General features: G+C 41.1%; 1 protein-coding gene across 19 annotated transcripts in view; it reads left to right on the plus strand.

Moving 5' to 3' along the window:
• The window catches only part of RGS6 (regulator of G protein signaling 6), a 647729-nt gene that overhangs the window by 378254 nt on the left and 247066 nt on the right, over positions 1-22409 (plus strand). For all 19 annotated transcript variants that reach the window (XM_073895513.1, XM_073895514.1, XM_073895509.1 and 16 more), the window contains one exon: positions 12416-12515. In XM_073895513.1, the coding sequence (XP_073751614.1) occupies positions 12416-12515 (100 nt within the window). The remainder of the gene's footprint in view (positions 1-12415; positions 12516-22409) is intronic.

A 22409-nucleotide genomic window follows, 5' to 3' on the forward strand; every position in this document is an offset into this window, starting at 1 on the left:
AATCCAGTAGTTTCTTGATTGGTGTCCCTCCTCTCTACCTCCTGGATCCCTGCAACTCCTTAACCCATAAGGAGAGGAAGTTCCTTTTCCTTGGAGAAGAGGCAGCAGGTGTTCTACCTATGATCTTTTTCTCCACCGTCCCTCCTGATGACTGTGAGGAGTGGGCGGGGTGGCCTAATGACTGACAAAGCGACAGGACCACGTTCACCCCAGCCCACCTGTCTCCCCCATAGGTGGGGGCTGGACACCCCCGGCTCCCAGGGCCTGCCTCACTGGTCTGCGTGCAGCCTCCACCTGACACTTAACTCGCCCTCCTGTTGCGGAAGAGATGCAGGGAGACTGCAAAACAAAACAAAACAAAACAAAAAGTGCCTGCGAAAGCCACTTCATCTGGGTGATGAACAGAAATCATTGGCAAATGACCCTGCTTTTCTCCCAAGGAGGCTTGCCCGGTTTATTTTCTGATATTGGTATTTATCCCCAGGTTTTCAGTGTGCAGCTGACGTCCATCAGCTGCTTCCCAGAGTTGCTCAGGCTCCTGAGAGTAAAACCAGAATTAAATCAGAGAGGTACATACTGTCTTAAATCTCATTTTCTTGGAGATGAAGGAAGTTTTTCTTTCGGTCTGTGCTTCCAGGAGCAATAAGCAAAGGACTTGGAAATTAAGAAGCACACCTTCTCCTGGGTTTGCAAAACTTGTCCTTCCTTTGGGCAGGTGTGGACCTCCCTTCGGCAAGTTTTGCTGCTTACCCTGCCTTGTCGTGGGACTTGGGATCTAAGGCCAAAATAAGGCTGCTCTGGGGAGCTCGGGCTAATGCGGAGTTGGGTAATGAAATCATCATTTTCTCTGTAGTTGGAAACCTATGCACGGTGGGTCCCACTCAGCAAGAAGTGACTCGCTGTTTGGAGCGGTGTTTGGAAAGCGGGGCTCGTTGTTGGCAGCTGCTGGCCCCGGAGGCAACAACACAAAAGAGCCCATCCCTTGCCCCCTGGAGGGAGCAGCAGAACCTTCTGTGGTTACTCCCTTGCCTCAGATGGAAGAAGAAATTAAAATCTATTATGAGAGAGGAGAGATGAACATTTCTCGGGAGCGACTATCTATGTGCCGGGCACTGTGTGCTAAGAGCTTTTGCCTACGTACTCATTTACATTTTAGAAATAAGCTGTTGTTCCTTGAAATAAAGTAATTCCTGGATTCTAAAGAAATTTGGGGAAATAACAAGCCTAAGAAGAGGATAAAATGACCCATCATTCCTTGATCTAGTCTGTTTAATCCCTTGGTGGCTGGAACGAAAGGGGGAGACCGGTCAGTTCTGCCTTCGTGTGGGGGGCAAGAAGAGGCCTGGAGCATTCTCTGGCACAGGAATGTAGTGAGGGGAAGGACCCAAACTCTGCAGGGGGACCACAGCCTCTGGGCAGGCAGTTACAGCCCGGGAAGGGGAGTCCAGCATCACTTAGGTATGTGTTCCAGAAAACATCAGCCCCCAGGCTGCATGTTCAGAAATAGCATTCATTAGCTGCAGGAGAGGCTTGAGACATGAAACCCCAATGGAAGCCTTGCTGCCGACCACTGGCAGCACCAGTCAGGGTTGACCAGGGCCCTGTCCCACAGGATCCAGCAAGACTCCAGGATGCTACGTGCAGGGGCTCAGGGGCTTCCTCAGGAGAAGAGGCAGGAATTGTCTGAGGTCGGTGGTGTCACTGCACCGCCTTCTGCACGGCCCCCTGGGGGACTGTACCCCTTTTTCCTCAGGCTCATGAAACATCCCAGAGGGGCCTCTCCCCTAAAAGGTGAGCACCAAGGGAAGGACTTGCCTGTCTGGTTTCCCAGCACCTGGTGCATCGTGAGTGTTCAAATATATTTGGAATAAGGAATGATTCACCTTCTGTTTCTCCTTTAGGACCGCTTTGCCTGATTTTGCCCCTATGGAAGGGAGGATCCCCCACACTGTGATTTGTCTCAGTCTCCTCCCTCAGGGGTAACTCGTGTGCTCACTGGAGCAGTTCGGGGCATCAGACATGAAGAATGGTATAATCAAAGAAAATGCCCTGGGAAGAGAAAATGACACAATTGGGGGCGATGGGGCTGTGACCTGAGGAAACGAAGAGCGGGCCCCAGGTGGTGCCATGGCCAACTTCAGTGAGATGTTTAGCACCAAGAAGTGGTACCACCTCGGGTTCTTCTGAGCATGAGCAACAGATGGTCCTGAGCCAAGCAGACAAACTCTGGTTCTTGCCTCATGTCCTTGGAATGGAAAAAGGGAGCAAAAAATATAGACAATTTATAATACATACGTGTGCGCAGGGACTGGTAATATCAAGGGCCATTTCCTAGAGGAGGGGCTTTTGAACAGGCACTGGAAGCATGACTAGGACCCGGCAGGGTTTGCAGTGGGTCTCCAGCGTGAGCAGGAGAGCGTGCTGGGAGTTGTTTGCAGATGGAGTGTCCAGAAACAAAAAGCATTCTGGGAGCTGATGCTGGAAAGGTCATTCAACACCAAATAATAGAGGACCCTGAATTCCCTAGCAGGAAACCTGGCGTTTATTTTGTAGCAAGAGGGAACCACAGCAGGATTTTGAGGAGGGGATAACTTACATAAATTATTTCAAGCCCTAAAATTCACTCCAGTTGCCATTTTAGTTGTTCAGTTTGGAGTAGGGCAAGGTGTTGAGGTAGAGTCAGAAAGGAAGCATCTGCTCATGCTCAGATGTAAGCCAGAAAGAATGAGTGATTTCAGAGTCCTGGGTGTCCTTGGGGTCAGACGGACAGGTGTTATGTTCCTTGCTCCTCTCCAGGAGGAAAAAATTGTAGTCATATTCCAGGACACTGGATGGACCAGTTTTTCCTTGGAACAAAGATATTGTTAGGCTCTCTCCAGCAGTAAGTGGAAGGTGTTATACATGTTAAAACTAGAATCTTTCTATAGAAACTTAATATGAAAAGATGCATATTCAAATTTGGAGCATTTTATCCTGCTAATTATTTGGACTGCGTCTTCATGTGGTATTCCTTGTGGGCTGGTTCTCCCGTGGTAGGCCAGGTTGACGAATGTGGCAAGATAAAATTTGAGATGGAAATAAAAAAGGATATTTGTTTTTCCACGTATAGAATGTGGTGTTGGCATTAATTAATGAGCTACTGTGACTCACTGAAGAAGTCCTTGGAAGTAACCTCTGAGCCACCCATCTTCTAATTGGTCCCAGGTAGACCAGAAACTGAAGCGTTTAAAATGTCATGGAAACAATTACTTGAGGTTATAGACAGATGTTTTTGCTGTCCTCAACCCTGACATCTTCCCCCAAGCAGACAACCACAATTCCTTGGTTTGGCTGTTAAGCTATTCAGAAGGAACAGAGAACAGTGGAATGTGAGGAAAGCCACCCACTTCCTCTCCAGGAGGACAAAATTCTAATCTGGTTTGGAAACAATGTAGAATACTGATATTCCAAACATTTATTCATGAGTAGGGGTCACCGTATGTATTAGTTTTCTATTGCTGCTCTAACAAATTACCTCAAGTTTCATGGTTTAACACAAGATAAATTTACTATTGCACAGTTCTAGTTGTCAGAAGTCTGAAATGGGTAGCTCTGGGCTAAAATCAAGATTTGGGGTGGAGGGCATACCTTTTGAAGGCTCTAAGGGACAATTTGTTTTCTTGCTTTTTCCAGCTTCTAGAGGTCACCATATTCCTTACCGTGTAGTCCTTCCCTTCATCTTTAAAGCCAACAGAGTCTCATTTCTCTGACATTTTTTCTATGGTCATATCTCCCTCTCTAAGTGACTATAGCTGGGAAGAGTCCTCATCTTTCATGGACACATAGGATTTGGCTGACCCCACCTGCATAACCCAAGGTAATCATGCACCCGTCTCAAGGGCCTTAACTTGAATCACACCTGCAAATTCTCTTTTGCCATAAGGTAACAGATTCACAGGTTCCAGCAAGTAGGATGTGGACAGCTTTTGAGGGGGTCATTTCTTCTGCCTTCCACACTGTGTACTGAACTTTTAAGCATAGGATATGGCCCCATCTTCTGCCTTTTCTTCCACTCTGCTAAAGAATTAGGTGAACTGGGGTCTGCTTGGGAACTGCTCTGGCAGCTGGTATACGGATCCAGAGAGCCAGCTCTGGGGCAAGACAGCCTAGGTTTGATAACCCGTGTTCTCATTATTCAACAGCCTCATTTGGCCTTGGACAATTTGCTTGCCCTAAGTATCAGTGTGTTTCTCTATAAAGGGAGTAGAATAAGAAGCAGATGGCATACAAATTAGGGCAATTTGAGAAGATTATAATAGAGATTTTAGGTCCTCTCACATTGCTAGAATGTTTTATTGATCAGTGTCCATTTTCCTCATTTGCATTGTAGCTGGCCTTCTGCAGTCCAAGATTCCTTATTCCATGGCTCACCCAAAGGACCTGCTCCACTCATATTTCCAAGCAAACAATAGATTCTTATACAAGAGACACTATGCCTTCTAAAGCTTTGCTGTTCCAGCCAAGCTGAGGGGAAAGTCATTTGCCCTAAAATACCATCAACAAGCCATTTGTTCATTGACCTAGAATGTCATTCTTGTCTGTTTTCCTCTTCAATTAAATGGGGGAAAATGTTTTCCATAAAAGTAATTTATGAAGCACTACATCCAGTAATATTGAAACCATAAAAATAAGCCTCCAGGAGACAGAACAAGTAACACTACTTTATCCTTCTACCCTGGCGTTGCCCCCCGGGTAATGTCAAGCATAGTGCACTGGGGAGCTGCTCTAAGCTCAACTGATACTTGGGTGCCTATGGAGCAATTCTTTGAACATTGTTGCTAAGGTTCATGGAATCTTGAGATTTCTGTTTATTTAATCCATTTCCAAAGCAGAATGATCTTTAAAAATGTAAATACCAAGTTCACTTTAAAATGCAGACCCTAATATATTAAGCATCCCATTAATGCTGGAATCCAAGATAAAGTTCTTTAAGGATATAATACTCATGAGGGTGCCTGGGTGGCTCAGTCGTTAAGCGTCTGACTCTTGATTTCAGCTCAAGTCATGATCTCAGGGTCCTGAGATCAAGTCCCACAGAGGGTCTGTGCTGGGCGTGAAGCCTACTTAAGATTGTCTTTCTCCCTCTCCCTCTGCCCCTCCCCAACCCCTCTCTCTCTCTAAAAAAAAAAAAAAAAAAAAAAAAGATAGTACTCATGATATGTAAGTAATTTCAATGTCCATCAATAGGTGAATGGATAAAGATGAGATATGTATCTATAGATATATGTATATCTCCACAATGGAATATTACTCAGCCATAAAAACAATGAAATCTTGCTATCTGCAACAACGGGATGGCCTTGAGGCTATTATGCTAAGTGAAATAAAACAGAGAAAGACATACGACTTCACTTATATGTGCAAAACAAAGCAAATGGCCGAACAAGACAAATGGAAACCAACTCATTGATACAGAGAACAAACTGGTGGTTGCAAGAGGGGAGGGAGGTAGAGGGATAGGCAAAGTAGGTGAGGGGATTAAGAGGTATAATCTTCCAGTTATAAAATAAATAATACAAGGGGATGTAATGTACAGCCTAGGGAATATAGTCAATAATATTGTAACAACTTGGTCTGGTGACAGATAGTAACTAGGCTTACTGTGGTGACCATTTTGTAATGTATATAAATATTGAATCGGTATGTTGTACACCTGAAACTAGTATAATATTGTATGTCGATTATTCTTCAATTAAAAAAAGAACATAGCACTCATGTCACTCATTCAATTATTCATCAATAAATATTTACTGGTCATCTACTATTAGGATTAAATAATGAGAAAAATAGTCTAATGGGTAAATGCAAGTACAAGTTAAAGTGATAATTGACATAGAGAAAAGATAGAGGGTCCTGTTAGAGCTTATAACAGAATAAGCACTGAGAACCACAGACAAATTTTAAGCGGGGGAGTTAAATGATGAATTTTTTCCTTCAAGGGTATCACATGGGTTGCAGTATGGAGAACAGATCAGAGAGGAATCAGGCCTGCCCAACCATTCTTTTTGAATGTTCTTTGATACAGGATCTTTGTGCCAGACAATGTTATTTGGTTAACCCAACCCCATTTCTGTTCCTCTCTTCCCATGCTTCCATGGGGTATGGAGGCTGGATAAGCTGAATGCCTTTTGCCCAGCTCCTTTTGCCATGTGACCCTGCTCTGGCCAGTGAGACTAGAGCAGAGATCTGTTGGCATCTTCTGGGAAGGTATATGCTTTCTGGATAAAAGGAGTAAGAACAGCTGTACCAACACTCTGCCCTTCCTGCCTTTCTTCTTATTATTTAATGTAGAGGTGATGCCTAGAGCTGGGGCAGCTGTCTGGCAAGCATGAGGGAAAGTCCATGATGGTGGTTCACACAGAACTCTGTAACTGCACTAATGCTACCAGTCACCCATGTGCACATTGCCTGTTATGTGGGAAAAATAATCCCCCATGTTTAGAGGTTGAATTTTTTTTTTTTTTTGCTTTCTATCAAAAGCATTTCAGACTGATAACAATGATTCAAAAGTAAGTTTAACTGAAAACAAATTAACAAGCATTTCAATCATTGTCATAGCCAGCACAAAGACTCTCATAATTCCCCTCATGTTTTTGAAATCATCGTCTTTCGAACGGGATGGTGAAAAAGGGAAGGGAGTTCCCCTTGTGATGACCTCTGAAAGTAGTATTCCTTACTGCTTTGTGTTTCACTGGCAAGCTCCTTTGGAGCCCATACTTGGCTCTGTTGCCACATGCTTAACTTTGAGCCTCAATGCGTGAATTTTTCTGAAATGTATTAGTCCATGATGAAAGGGAACAGACTGTCTTTTACCCACTTCTGTAACAGTAGAAACTAAAACTATGCCAGGCACTTTGTAGGCGCTCAATAAATGTCCACTAACCCAGTAAGTGAAGCTGAGTACGTTTAGAAGTTGAGAATAGCAGTGTGCTATGTTTTTAAAAATAGAAATGAAAAATAGCCTGATCTTATGGAACACATATGGGACGGAGCATGCTCAGTGAAGCATACACATTTTGGATTAAGAAATATGATTATCATTTGTCAACTCTGATTCTTGCCTCTGGGCTGATAAGATGTGTCCAAAGAGTCATTTTCACTCATTCACAGACACCTAAACAAAAGGGGTCTTTAATAAAATGCAGGAGCTGGAGTGACAGGCATTAGTAGTGAGAAATAGGCAATTGATTGCAAAGTCAAGATGAAATGCTTCAATAAAAAAGACCTTCATGCCTGAGGCATGTATTTTTTGCTAAAGTTGTGGTGGATATATATATATATTTTTAAATAATGGTAATATAGTTTGCCTATTCTTGAAGTTTTTAAATCTTCCACTGAGGAAAAATTGGACAGGCTAAATACATTGGTTCACTGGATAATTAATTTACACAAACAAAACTGACATTGGCCCTTTGTCCTTCCTGTTAGGAGTGCCATCTGTATCAGCAGAGATGAGCAGGCATGGACTGGTCAGTAAGGAACAGTGTCAGGGCCTCTTTGGATCATGTCTCTGTCTGGCTTCTAATGACATTTGTCCAAAATGATTTCTGAAAACATTAAAACTCCCTGGTCCTGCTCAGCATGCCACCTTGCACAGGGAAGGGTTCTGTGTGGAGCCACCAGGCAGACGGGCAGCGTGGTGAATGGGGACCCAACGGCCTGAATGCCTGTCCTGTTCTTTCCTTGCAGACACAGCTTTGCATTTGTCAAGTCAGTGGAGGCTCTTGTGTCCTAGAACTAGAAATCTTCGTTTAGTGACCAGGACTCTCACTGTAGAGATGAGGGCAATAACGTCCAGAGAGGTTAAGGAACTTGTCCAGGGTTGACCCAGCACATCAGTGAAGCTGAGGCTAACATTTCTCCTGGGCCTCAGACCAGTATTCTTCCTGCGGTCCTGCTGTGGCCTCACTTTGTGGAGAGATGGTTGCTTCTCCTCACCCCTCTCTTAATCCGACAGCTCTATCAGTGAATTCTGTCTACTGTCTCATGACATTCCTCAGTTCAAAGGAAACCCACCCTATGGTGTAATGGTTTCCATTTGTCCTGCTGTTTGGAAGAATGTTCTACCTGCATGTCAGTGCTGAGTTTTGAACTCCTTTGTAGGAAGGTATCCTGGTTGTTGGGACTCATCCAGGCAGAACCTGCTGAGCAGGCCAAAGAGGTTTTTTGCATCACTCACTGTCAAATAAGGGCCACCTTGTATTGATTGGCACAGGGTAACTGAGGTCCAACATTCTCCCTTATGACACGGAGCTTCATATTAAAGGGTATCAAGGAATTGATGTTGCTCTTCTCCGGGAACAAAAGTATTAAAATTTAGATGGGACTGAATAGCCAAGAAACTATAAGTAGATACCTTCCCATCTCTCCAGTCCCAGGAGCTGTGATCTATGAGTAGAAGATAAATCTCTCCAAGTCTCCGGGACAAAGAGAGAAAAAACACAGAGCAGGTAGGCATCAGCAGTGGACCGAAATAAATCCTGAGATGGTTGATAATCTGATTATCTGGATCGATTTCTCTCTTTCCTTTTCCACCCCCTTAGGACTGAGCTAAACTTCCCCTTCAATGCAAACGGTATTAAGTGCTTTGTATCTGAAGAGCATGTCAGCAGACACTGGTTGAAAATAAGGTGAATCTTGGATTTGGTGGAGCTTGGGCATCATTAGAGTCAGGAAGACTTGGACAAGAATTTGGGCTTTGCCACTTATTAGCCATTTGTCCTGGGGTAAACCTAACCTTTCTCAGCCTAAATTTCAACATCTTTACTAAGTAACTTTTAAGACTGAGAAATAAATTATATAATTTATTTAAAACAATACCAAGGACAGCGTTGATCATATGTAGGTGTTCTGAAAGTGTTTGCCATTATAACGTATATAAACCCCTGGGAGCCCACTTTGGGTTTTTTGGTAGGTCGGTACTCTTAGCATTTCACCAGAAACCATGACCAAAAAAAATTCAGAAGTAGTATTATTAGCTGATGTTGCAGAGGACCATGATCCAGAATCAAACTCAGCTATTACAAATTTTCATAACACAACAACAGAATGGGCTACAGAAGAGTATAGGCCCTGAGAATTTTTAAGTAAATGGTGGATGGTATAATTGGAATTTCTGCATCCTTAAAAAGCGCTGGATTTTAGGATGCCCCACCTCAAGGACTCATTGATTCTTATTACTAAGTATTTGTGTGGCTTCAGCAATTTCTGATCCGTGCATTTATTTTAGGGCCCCATTGTATCAGTAAGCTATAGCCATAATTTTTCTGCAGAGCAAACCACCCAAACTCAGGGGATTACAACAATAAGCTCCTGAGTGTGCGCATCAACTGAGGTTTGACCTATCCAGCTGTAGGTTGAGTCCCTTCTGCTCCAGATGTCTCTCACCTTCCTTGGAACAAAAACTATCTGATACAGGAGGGCAAGAGAAGACGATGAGCATGACCATGCAGGTACATTGAAAGCCTCTGCTCACATCATGTTCAGTATCCTCCCATTAGCCAGGCAAGTCATATGGCCAAGCCCAAAAGTCAAGGGGCAGACTCTCTGCCCACTGTGAGGCCAGGGCATAGAATTGGGTAATTATTAATACTATGGAGGAGTCGAGAATTGGGGACCAATGAACATTCTTCAACACCTCTGGTGTTGTAAACTATTGCTGCAATGTAATTCCCTTTCTGGTCACTTAAGGTGGTTGTCCTTTTGATCTGGCTGTAACCTCTGATAAATAATATACCTCTTGGCACATTGTGAGCCTACATGAGAAGATAGGTCTTCTTTAATAAATACGTCCTTTTAAAATTCGGTGGTGTGATGAAATGACTAGACAGAGCATAGAAGAAAAGAATTGTGGAGCATTCCTCAGCACAGCCAGTCCTTAAATCCAGCCCACATCAGCAGAGACTGGAAATTGCTGTCATCTAATGGCAAGTCAGGAGTCTAACTGAATTGAAATATTGGCTTCCTTCCAATTCCCAATGATTTTGAGTCCATTCTATAAAAAGCATCAATGTAACTGATATATGTGGTTTCAGATAGCACATCAGATCAAAAGCATAGATTACTTTGAAAATATGACCATTTTTTTCTAGGAATAACTCTCCTTGACTATCAGTAAGGAATACTCAGACTACTCTAAATCATTGGGTTAAGTTTGGGAGCAGTAAGGCAGGGCACTAGCTGAGATGATTAACATGAACGTGGATGAAAAGTCTTCTTATCCTGTCTTTTAACAGAATGCAGGTCTTCAGAGAATAACCTTTATTCTTAGCATGATATATCCATCCACTCCCTAAAGGGCCAGGAGCTTAAGATTCTTTCTTATTATCACTACTTCTCAGGAAAACCCAGAAATAGCCAGAGGAAAGTGGTCTTCCTGCTTGGCTGCTTTTCTGGGAATCTTACTGAGTGGCAGCACAGCCCAGGAGTTAGAAACCTGAGCTCTGAGATCTGTGGCTGTGTTTAAACTCAACTGGGTAGCTGTGTGACTTTGAGAAGGTTGTTTAACTTCTGTGGTGGTCATTGGTGCTGCTCACAAATGGTCGGTTCCCCTTTCCTGCTGGCACCCAGAAAACTGGACCCCCTGGCTCCTTTGTGGTAGGGTGATGCCATATAACTAGTTCTGGCTAAAGAATTGTGAGCAAAGGTGTTATATATAACTTCTTGGCCATAACATTTAATAATCAATGCAAGATTCTCCAGAATTCTCTCTTGTCCCTCTAGCACGATGATAAGCAACATTCAAGATGGTGGCTGTTCCATCAGCCTGGGTCTCAGAGTAACTACAATGAGCAGAGTCCCCCTGGTGACCTGTGATAGCCTTGAAGCCTGAGAGAGAAATAAACTTGATTGTACTCAGCCATTGTGATTTTGAGGGTTATTTGTTAGAAAAACTTAACCTGATTTACCCTGGTTTGATATTTGAAAAACAGTGGAATCTAGCTTGTGAAGTAATCATGAAGATTAAATAGGATAATATGTGTATATACTTGGAATAATACCTAGCACATAGTAAATTCTTAATATATTTTAGCTATTGTAATATAATTATTAAGTTATTCTGTATCCTAACCTAGTCTCTAATGACTTATTCATATCTATCAAACAAGTTGCCATGTGACTTTGAGAAATTCAACCTCAAATTGCAATACAAGTATGTTAGACTAGATGGGCTAGAGTTTTAAATCTCTAGACTTAGGGGCGCCTGGGTGGCTCAGTCGTTAAGCGTCTGCCTTCAGCTCAGGTCATGATCCCAGAGTCCTGGGATCGAGGCCCACATCGGGCCCCCTGCTCTGCTGGAAGCCTGCTTCTCCCTCTCCCGCTCTCCCTGCTTGTGTTCCCTCTCTCGCTGTGTCCCTCTCTGTCAAATAGATAAATAAAATCTTTAAAATAAAATAAAAAATAAATCTCTAGACTTAAAGTTATGTGCATCTTTTATGGAAGTACTCAGAAGATCATCCTTGTGTTTCACAGATATTCTGTTGCTTAGGGCAACAAGATGTATGATAAAACTAAACATCATCTTCTCCCCTTTTCCAGTTGCTCCTTACCCTCAACCCCCCAAACAATAAGATCTATGTCCTTGTCACAGATTGTTCTGTATCCTATTCTGAAGCTTTCTGCCCAGGAAATTACATCTGGCTTGTAAATTCTTAGCTACAAATTGGTTTCCCAATATATGCACCTACATCCTTAGTAATCCATTTTCTCTCTCAGCTCTGTGTTCAACATATATACATAATATCTTGTTTTATTAACAAAATCTCACTGGCTTCAAGCCACAGCCTACCATAGACTTTCTTTTGGCAGTGTGGTCTTCTTTAGCCCAAAAGGAGAAGATTCTGTCGTTGTTCCACTTTAATCCTGGCATAAAGTGACCACCCTCACACCACCACAACCAACCACTGAAACCTGTCCTCTAGTTTCTCTGGATTAGAACTTTCCATGTCTTAATTTACAGTATTTATTTTTCTCCTGTGTGATTCTGCCTGGATCCTGCACTGGTCCCAAAGGCCAGATGGTTCATATTGTTCAGCCCATATATAAACCAAATTTGGGAAAAAGGAGAAATTTCATTGCATATTGAATTACAAGTTGGATTTCATTAGGAATCCTAATATTTCTCCTTCCTTACCTTCTTGATCTAGGAGTCTGTTCTTGTAGACTATGCTTTATGCTCTTATATATAACCTCATGGCCTCCCCACCCACCCCCAGTGCTTGGTTTATTGCAGATCCTGCTACTACATTTATTAGCTGTCTAGGCGGAGGCTTTTTTTTTTATATCTGTTGTTCATACATGTTCATATATGTTCATTTTGGCTATTAATAAACTATTACTTTATGGGAGGAAATGACACTTCTTTATCCTCTTTCAGATTGAAGACATAATTACAAAGATGCAAGATGACAAGACAGGTGGTGTGCCCATCAGAACGGTCAAGAGCTTTCTCTCCAAAATTCCCAGTGTTGTCACAGGTAAACACTCTCCTTACAAGTGTTGGTGGCAATAGGAAAGCCTGCTGAAGAGTTGTATAGTCTTGATTGTGCCCTGGGGTGTGTCTGAGAATTTGTGACTAGTAAAGATGATACATTCAATGTGCTTCTTAAACAAAGTCAAGCTCTGGTCATGGTTTCCAGAAGCTACTCTTTGCCAGTGATTCAGAATTGTCTTACCATGACCAGCCCTTCTGTGTACAGGGTGAGGCTCCTGGAAAGAAACAAGCTTATTAATGAACTGGATAGCCCATCAGCAATTTGGCCTATGAGATTTACACAAGTGCAGATATATCAAAGAAAGTATTTTAGTTTTAAACAAGCTTTAAGAAAGTCTTGTGTTCAAATTCTGCAAAATGCTTTTATTTTAAGTTTTTAACTCACTGTACTTGAACTCTTGAAAGAAGTGGTTTTAGAATATTTTTCTGCAATACTTTGAGGATTTTGTGTGTTTTGTATGCTCAGACATTTTTAAAAATTAATTATGAAGTGTATCAAACACATGGTTATAGTTTCAGATATAATACTAAAACAGACCACCTGTGCCCAACATCCTGCTTCCTAAATAATGTGTCATCAGTATCTTAGAGCCCCTTGTGAGCCTAATGGATGACATCTGCCTCCCTTTCCACCACAAGTAACCACTATATACTTTTATCCTTATCAATTTGTTGCTTTTCTTCATAATTTTACCACGTGGGCATGCGTCCCTTATATCTAAACAGATAACCAAATAAATTAAGATAAAATTTTAGGTAGTTCTCTCATTATCAAAATATAGCTATTTGCTTTCCAAATTATAGAATAATTAAAATAAAAAAAATACTGACAATACCAAGTGTTGGTGAGGCTGTTGAGCAACTGGAACTCTCACACACTGCTGGTGGGAAGGTAAAAATGCAACTACTCTGGAAGTTTCTTGTAATGTTAGACAAATGCTTACCATATGACCCAGGAATCCCACTCCTTGGCATTTATCCGAGAGAAATGAAAATGTGCATTCAGACGAAAACTCGTGAGTATTTATAACAACTTTATTTTTAATCACCAAAGCCTGGACACAACCCAAATGCCCTTTAATGTGTGAATGAATAAACAAACTGTGGTAGACCCATATTCATTAATAAAAAGGAGTGAACTATTGATACAGGCACCAACTTAGATGAACCTCAAAGTTATTTTTCTGAGTGAAAGAAGCCAGTCTCACAAGATTGCATGCTATATGATTCCATTTATATGATACTCTAAACAAGCCCAAAACTATAGTGATGGAGACAGATCAGTGGTTGCCAAAGACTGAGAGCTGAGGAAGCATATGACTATAAAGGGATCACATGAAGGAATTTTATAAGGTTACAGTGGAACTATTCTGTATCCTGATTGTGGTGGTGGTGGTAACATTAATTTGTATGTAGGTCAAAATTCATAGAACAGCACACCAAAAAAAAAAAAAGAGTCAATATTAGTATATCACCTTAAAAAATAAATACATTCAACTGAGGTACCCATAAGTTTCCTAACTCATTATTCAGACTGTCACTATTTGAACTCAGGTACCAAATAGATGTGGATAATGAAGGATGATTGTATTGTTAGTATGCTCTAATTTTGAAATTTATATAAATGGAATTATAATATTGGCTATGATATATTTTTCATACATTTCTGGATTTTGCTTGATAAAATGTTGTTTAGCATTTTTAAATCTATTTTCATGGCAAGATTGGTTTGTTGTTTTTCTTACTTACCCTCCTTGCTGGTTTGGGTATCAAATTTATGCTAGACTCCTAAGATGAACCATGAATATTTCTTTTGTTGATATTGTGTTGTTCTCTGAAAAATGTTTTTCTCTTTAATCTAGATTTTAGGTGTTTCTTTTCAGTTATTTTATTTTTTTATTTCTAGAAGTTCCATCTGGTTCTTTTTCCAGTGTATTTGGTCATTCATTCAACACATATTTATTAGGTGCTTACTCTGTTCTAAACATTGCTGGGCAGTGGGGATTCAGAAATAAATGAAACAAATAAAAATTTCTGTTCATGGAATTTTAGATTCTAATGGAGGAGACAACAAAATAAATAAGGAAAATTTGCAGAATTTCAGGTCGTGATAAAAGCCAAAGAGAAAAATAAAAGTGTGAAAGGGGGATAGTAGTGTTGCAACTTTGGAACGGGTGGCCAAAAAATACTCTGAGAAGGTAACATTTGAGTAAAGATGGAAGGAAGATGAAAGATTGAGTCATGTGGATATTGAGGGAAAGAGCATTCCAGAAAGCAAGTGCTAAGTCTCCAAGGCAGGCATGCTCTGGCGTACAAAAGTCAGTGAAAGAAACAGAAGGAGCAGCTGGAGATGAAGAGGAAAATCAGGAGGACATGGTTTCTTAGAAGCCAGATTCTCAGAAAGTGTTTCAAGGAAGAATGGAGTGATCTACTGTGTCAAAAGCTGCTGATAATCAAGTAAGATAAGCACTGAGAATCAACCTTTGAACTTAGCAACAATTGAATTCAACTGCTGACCTTGATAAGTGCACATTCCGTGAAGCATTTGGGAAAGGGGATAGCAAAAAGCCTTATTGGAGTGGGTTCAAGTCAAAATGGGAGGAGAGTGATTTGAGGTAGTGAGTATAATTAATCTTTGAAGGAGTTTTCCTTAAAAGGAAGAAATGCAGTAGAATATAGAGGGGTAAGTGGAGTCAGAACATGTAGGTTTTTAAGTAATATCAAAGTGACAATATGCTTTTATGATGATGGCAATGACTCACTAGGGAGGGGAAAATGCTGCAGGAGATAGAGGAAAAATTTGAGAAGCGATATCATTGAGTAGGTAAGAGATTGAATCTAATGCACGTTAGTTGGGTTGTTCTAGCTAGAAACACGTACAATTTATTCATAGGAAGACGAGTAGAGGCACAGTAGATGCACAGAGTTGCGAATAAACACGGTGGGGTGGTGGGAGCTTGTAGGAGTCTCCTTCTAATTGTTTCTATTTTCTTAGTAATATGGAAAGGAAAGAAGGTGGAAATGTTAGGTTTGAGAAGAGATTAGAAGCTGTGAAATAGTCATCTAGGGGTGTAAAGAGGTTGTCTGGACTAAGGAAATAGAGTTTGTGAGGTAGCATTAAGGACCCTCTTGAGATTATTAATATTTATGAATTTAAAGAGAGGCAATTCTTTCTTGAACCACATTTAGCTCTCTGGATTTGGACATGTGTCAGGTAGAAAGCTGGACTTAATTAAGGCTATAGCAAGTATGAGAGTATAATAAATCAAGAGAGGCAAGAGAGTAACCGAAATGATTGACCATTAAATTTTAACTGAGTGAGGATGGAAGTGAAACATGAGTTAGGTGAGGAATAGTGAAGAGTAGTGAATAGTGAAGATGACCATAAACTTTACAGTCTGGTGGAAAAGGAGTTTTGGGGGCCAAAGTAAGAGCTAGAAATGTAGGGAGTGGTGATTGGATAGTGGAATGTTTGAAATTGGGATTATGGAGGGATTGCAATTTATTGGTGGTCACAAGATATGAGGTATGACCATGGGAATAAATGACTGAGATAGGATGGAGGTAGAAGACAGGAGGTCAAGGAACTAAGGGGCCATGATTTGGGAAGACTGAACTATGTGGATTTTGAAATCACTACAGGAGGGTAGTTAGAGAGGGTGATTGTGAGTCTGTGGTTAAAATCTTCATGGAATGAGAGAGAGCCCTAGGCATCAGTAGATGACTTTCACAACAAGAGGAATAGGTGGTTTAATCTGATGTTATGAGAGTCAAAGCCAATCATTTTTGGTAGAAGAGGCAGGGAATGAAGACAGTCTAAAAGAAGACATGAGAAGCTAGGGTGTCACTTACCTGCCTTCAAACCTATGGTGTGTAAGGCATGGGAGGGAAAATAGCCACTGCCTCAGAGAGCTGCAGGAAACCAGGGCTGTTGAGAAAGAACAAGAAGACGAAGGGAATATTAACTGAAAAAGATGAGGATGTGAACAATTTTATGTATGATTGACCATGAGTTCCAGAAGGCAAGTGAAAGGCTTTCAGGAAATGGTATATATATAACCTGGGTAATAAGTGTCCGCGGTTGCTATGTACCAGGCACTAGAGTAGTCACAGGAGATGTAAAGATAAATAAAAACCTAGTCTCTGCTTTTCAAAAACTGTTAATCTAATGAGAGAAACAGACACAGGTACACCAATAATTATATGAGCTGTGTGTTATGATAGAAAAAATGAACAAAGCCCAGGAGAAAGAATCATGAGTTTTTCTTGAGTAGGTCTGGAACATTTCTCTGAGGTTGTATATCAGTTTCCTATTACTGCATAACCAGCCACCGCAAATCATAATGATTTTTTATTTCTTGTGATCATGATTCCATGAATTGGTAATCCAGGTAGTTCTTCTGCTGGTCTTACCCATGAGGCCCTAGTCATCTGATGGTTCAGTGGAGACTAGAGGTCTATGATGGGCTTACTCATTTGTTTGGCAGTGGTGCTTACTCTTAGATGGGGCTTCAGTTCTCCTCTGTGTCACCTTGTATCACCCAGCAAATTAGACTGGGACTGAGACTGATGATCTCAGAATTCTAAGGGGGAAAGGGAGAAAACTACAAGGCTTCTTAAGGCCTAAACTCCGGAACTCATGCAATGTTAAGTACCTGTAGTCTATTCTCCAAAGCAAATCACAAGACCAGCCTAGATTGAAGAGGATAGAGAAACCAACTTCTGGTGGAGGAATAGCATGTCACATTGACATAAGGAGATGTGATTCTTTAGGGGCCATTATTATAATGATCTACCACATGAAATAATTTTAGAACTGGATCTTAAACATAAGTTGAAAACTGGGGAAGGTCATTCCAGGCAGAGAAAATAGAATTTTCATGGGCCGAAATGCATGAAAAGTATGACAGATTGCAGCAGAGATGAGCTCGTTTATGTGGTTATAATTTAAAATGCATGTATGTGTGCATGTATTTGAAGAGAGGAGTACATTGGCAGATTTGAAGAGAGGAGTACATTGGCAGAATACCCAGAGAAATTAAAAGGATATGAGACTTAACCTTAATAAGAGATTATAGGGGCACCTGGGTGGCTCAGTGGGTTAAGCATCTGCCTTTGGCTCAGGTCATGATCTTAGGGTCCTGGGATCGAGCCCCAGATCAGGCTCCCTGCTTAGTGGGGAGCCTGCTTCTCCCTCACCTTCTGCCGCTCCCTCTGCTCATGCTCTCTCGCTCGGTCTCTGTAAAGTAAAATAAATAAAATCTTTAAAAAAAAACAACAGATTATAAAGGAACTTGACTTATAGAATTTATCTCAAAGGTAATGGTTTTAAATAGGAGCAACATCATATCCATGTGTTAGAGATACCCCAATGTTCATAGCAGCAATGTCCACAATAGCCAAACTGTGGAAGGAGCTGAGATATCCTTCAGCAGATGAATAAATAGAGAAGAGGTGGTTTATATATGCAATGGAATATTACTCAGCCATCAGAAAGGATGAATATGTACAATTTACACTGACATGGATGGAACTGTAGGGTATTGTGCTAAATGAAATAAGTCAGAGAAAGACAATTATCATATGGTTTCACTCATATGTGGAATATAAGAAACAGTGCAGAGGATCATAGGAGAAGGGAGGGAAAACTGAATGGAAAGAAATCAGAGAGGGAGACAAACCATGAGAGACCCTTAATTCTGGAAAATAAGCTGAGGGTTGTGGAGGGGGAAGTAGGTGGGGGATGGGGCCATTGGGGGATGGGCATTAAGGAGGGCACATGATGTGTTGAGCACTGGGTGTTATATGCAACTGATGAATTATTGAACACTACATCTGAAACTAATGATGTACCATATGTTGGCTAATTGAATTTAAATTGAAAAAAAAAAGCAGGAAGAGACAGGGAACATGAAAACTGGTTAGAGAATCTTTAGATGAGGGAGTCTAAGCAGGAAATAAGGAGTCAGAGTATCAACTGGAACCACAGCTTTAGAGCTGCTCCTCGTTTCATCTTCACAAAGATTCTGTAAGGTAAGAATTGTTCTTATCTCCATTGTACAGGTGAGGAACCCACTAATTCAAGAGCATAAGTTGCTTTTCTGAGGTCACACAGCTAGTCAGTCCCAGGACCTCTGCCTCCAGTGCACCCCATGAAAGAATAGTGACTGTAATATTCTGAGGGAAAGATAGAATAAAAGATAAATGGGACTTGGTGACTAGATGTGGGGCAAAGGGGGATTCATTCAATATAGGATCCCAGTTAACATGGTGGATTAAATACATTCATCTTTTTCTCCTTTGAAACCCCACAAAAATGATAATAAAGGATTTTTTAAAGATGTAATCCCAAAGTTGGAGGCCATTACTATAACAATACAATGTGAAAAGTAAGTATCCTTGGATTAAATATCCTTGAAAAGATAGTCCAACACAAAAGACAATCAATGCCTCACTCTCAAGATGTGCAGGTATGTGAGATACTCGTGGAGAAACAGTTCCCAACACAGGAGACAGTAACAACAAAATTTAGGGATCTGAAAAGCAAATGGATGCACAGTAACAGGCACAGCTCTGAGGCAACCTAACCATCACTAGTCAGTGGAGAAAGCTAAAAAACAACTCTATTTATGTGATAGAGTCCTCAAAAGGCTCAAATACTTGTAGTTCTATCTAGTTAGAATGCATTTGTCCAACATACTCACCTTCTGCTTAACCACCACTCCATGGGCCAATCACCAACTCAGTGTCTACTGTTGAGTGCTATCAGGTCCCACACTGCCAGCACAGCTCGGGCTGGAGTTGAGATTGCCCCTAACACCAATCCAACTCTGGGACAAAAGATAAATCTCACGTTCAACCCAGTCAAGGTAGGCAGCATACATGACATTCAGCCAGCACCTGCTGTGACCCAGGGAAGAGTTAGCAATTGGAATACAGGAACCTCATTTGGCAATGCCAACAAGCACAGAAGAACTTAAGTCTGCACCAGTGGGAACTCAGCAGCCACAGACTGAAACAGAATTTAGCTGTAATGTTGTCGGAGGGAGCCACGGTTGTAGCCAATCCCATGAGCATTATGTTTAAACCCATAGCCAGAGTGCTAGCACCAACACAGCAGCCCCAAGCTCTTCACCTCCACCACCAACCTTCTCTAGAGAAAATCTGGGATGATATTTCAGGAAAACATTATACCTCTTCAATCTCCTTAAGTTGCTGGTACTAGAGTAGAGAGCTACATCCAGAAAAAATCTAGATCACTGAGACCTTCTAGTACCAAACCCAAGGTGGAAATCCATGAATATGTGGCCACTCTGTTACTGTGCCAATGGAGATTGTGTGTACAGACCAGTAATCAGCCCACATTGCAGCCTTTACTCCCACTCAGAACCTGCATCCATCTTTCTAACCTTTAGTGAAATAGCCCATCACCCATCACAACCAGCAGATACCCTCTCACACGTTTTGGGAGATTTGCTCCAACACTGGTGTTTCCCCCCCATGGGCAGCAGCTAGGAGTAGCGTTCTCTCTTCTGTATCGGGACCCCATTTCCTCAGTAAAGATTAAAAGGTAAAGATTAAAAATGGTGGATGAAATGAGGCTGGTGTAACCAACACAATGTTGCTATCACTTGTATTGGTGGACAACGAATTGTCCATACCTCCATGTGACCGACCACCTGAATAAAACAGAAAGTGAATTCCATGGGAGAGGGCAAGAAGATGGAGACAAATAGTGCAATGAGTGTCCCGTGGTGAAAGCTGAGAAGTATGAGGTTCCTCCCAAAGATCGTACTGATGAGGGGCGTGTAAGAAAAGCTCTAGAAAGCTACTGATCACCACTTTCTCAGAAGCATGGTAAAAACCAAAGATGAGAGTAACATTAATCTGAATGTATCCCTGCTGGAAGGCCCATCTTTGTGCTGTCCAGCAACTACCCTGAGTTGAGAATCTTACTAACTTATCCAAATCATCCCAAAGATAAAGAATAAACAACTGTTAGTGACTTACACCAAATAAATAAACTAATACATGTGAATATGCAGATGTATACGTTTGTAATAGATCAAATGAGTGAGTCTGGGTCAGAGACTCCAAACTGAAGTTTCTAGAGTATAAGGAAAATTCCCTTATACAGAACGCATTTGCAAAAAAAAAAAAAAAAAAAAAAAAATCAACATTGAAATAAAGGAAAATACAGAGACTTAGTACCATAGACTGAAAAATGGAATTTGTTAGGAATAAGGGTATAGGTGATGGGAAGATATAAGAGCTGAACACTGAAATAAAGCTTTCTAGAATTCACAGGTGACAGTAAAAGGATCCGTGACACCCAGTGACACAAAAGGTCAGAGTTGAGTGGATGTTATTTCTTTCAGATGAGTTCCTTTGAAGCAGGCTTTATGGTGCATTTGTTTACAACTTTACTAATGTTTTGGTGCCTATCAGTTGGAACTAATGACACAAGAGGTGGTAGACCTTTCTTGACCTCCCATCCTACAAATTAAATTTATTTTGTTAATTCATGCAGGACCCATAGAGAGCCTGGACAGAAAGTACTTATTTGATCATTTATGTTGAAAATAAAACCTTTCCTATCATGTTACTCGGTCCTTTTTCTTCTGGCCTTTAAATATGTGATCTAACCTTATTGGTCAGATCTTTATTAATAATAATTATTTAATAAAAATAAATATAATAACTTATTTTTTTTAAAGATTTATTTATTTATTTGAGAGAGCGAGAATGAGAGAGAGAGAGTACATGAGAGGGGTGAGGGTCAGAGGGAGAAGCAGGCTCCTTGCTGAGCAGGGAGCCCGATGCGGGACTTGATCCCGGGACTCTGGGATCATGACCTGAGCCGAAGGCAGTCGCTTAACCAACTGAGCCACCCAGGCGCCCTAAATATAATAACTTTTAAATTTTAATTCCAATGCAGTTAACATACAGTATTATATTAATTTCAGGTGTACAATATAGTGATTCAACAACTCTATGCGTTAAGAGAAGTGTGCTCTTAATTCCCTTCACCTGTTTCACCCATCCCTCCCCCCCCCCCCCCTGGTAATCATCTGTTTGTTCTCTATAGTTAAGAGTCTGTTTGGGGGTTTGTCTCTTTTTTTCTTTGTTCATTTCTTTTGTTTCTTAAGTTCCACATATGAGTGAAATCATATGGTATTTGTCTTACTTTGATTTATTTTGCTTAGCATTATACTCTCTAGATCTCCATCCATGTCATTGCAAATAGCAAGATTTCATTTTCTTTTATGGCTGAGCAATAGTCCATTGTATGTATGTGTGTGTGTGTGTGTGTGTGTGTGTGTGTGTGTGTGTGTGTGTATCACATTTCTTTATCCATTTATCTATCAATGAGCTACTTCCTTAATTTAGCTATTGTAAATAATGCTTCAATAAACATGGGAGGGCACGTGTCATTTTAAATGTGGAAGGAATTGAGATGCCCCTCAACAGTTGTATGGATAAAGAAGATGTGGTCCATATATACAATGGAATGTTACTCAGCCATCAGAAAGGATGAATACCCACCATTTGCATTGACATGGATGGAACTGGAGGGGATTATGCTAAATAAATCAAGCAGAGAAAGACAATTATCATATGGTTTCACTTGTATGTGGAACATAAGGAATAGAGTGGAGGACCATAGGGGAAGGGAGGGAAAACTGAATGGGAAGAAATGAGAGAGGGAAACAAACCATGAGAGACTCTGGACTCTGGGAAACAAACTGAGTGTTACAGAAGGGAGAGGGTTGGGGGCATCAGGTGACCAGGTGATGGGTATTAAGGAGGGCCCATGTTGGGATGAGCAATTGATGTTATACACAATTAATGAATCATTGAACACTACAACAAAAAC

This window comes from Callorhinus ursinus, unplaced genomic scaffold, assembly GCF_003265705.2.
Source record: "Callorhinus ursinus isolate GAN/ISIS: 27379988/994484 unplaced genomic scaffold, GSC_fseal_2.0 scaffold8, whole genome shotgun sequence".
In the NCBI taxonomy this organism is placed as follows: Eukaryota; Metazoa; Chordata; class Mammalia; order Carnivora; family Otariidae; genus Callorhinus; species Callorhinus ursinus.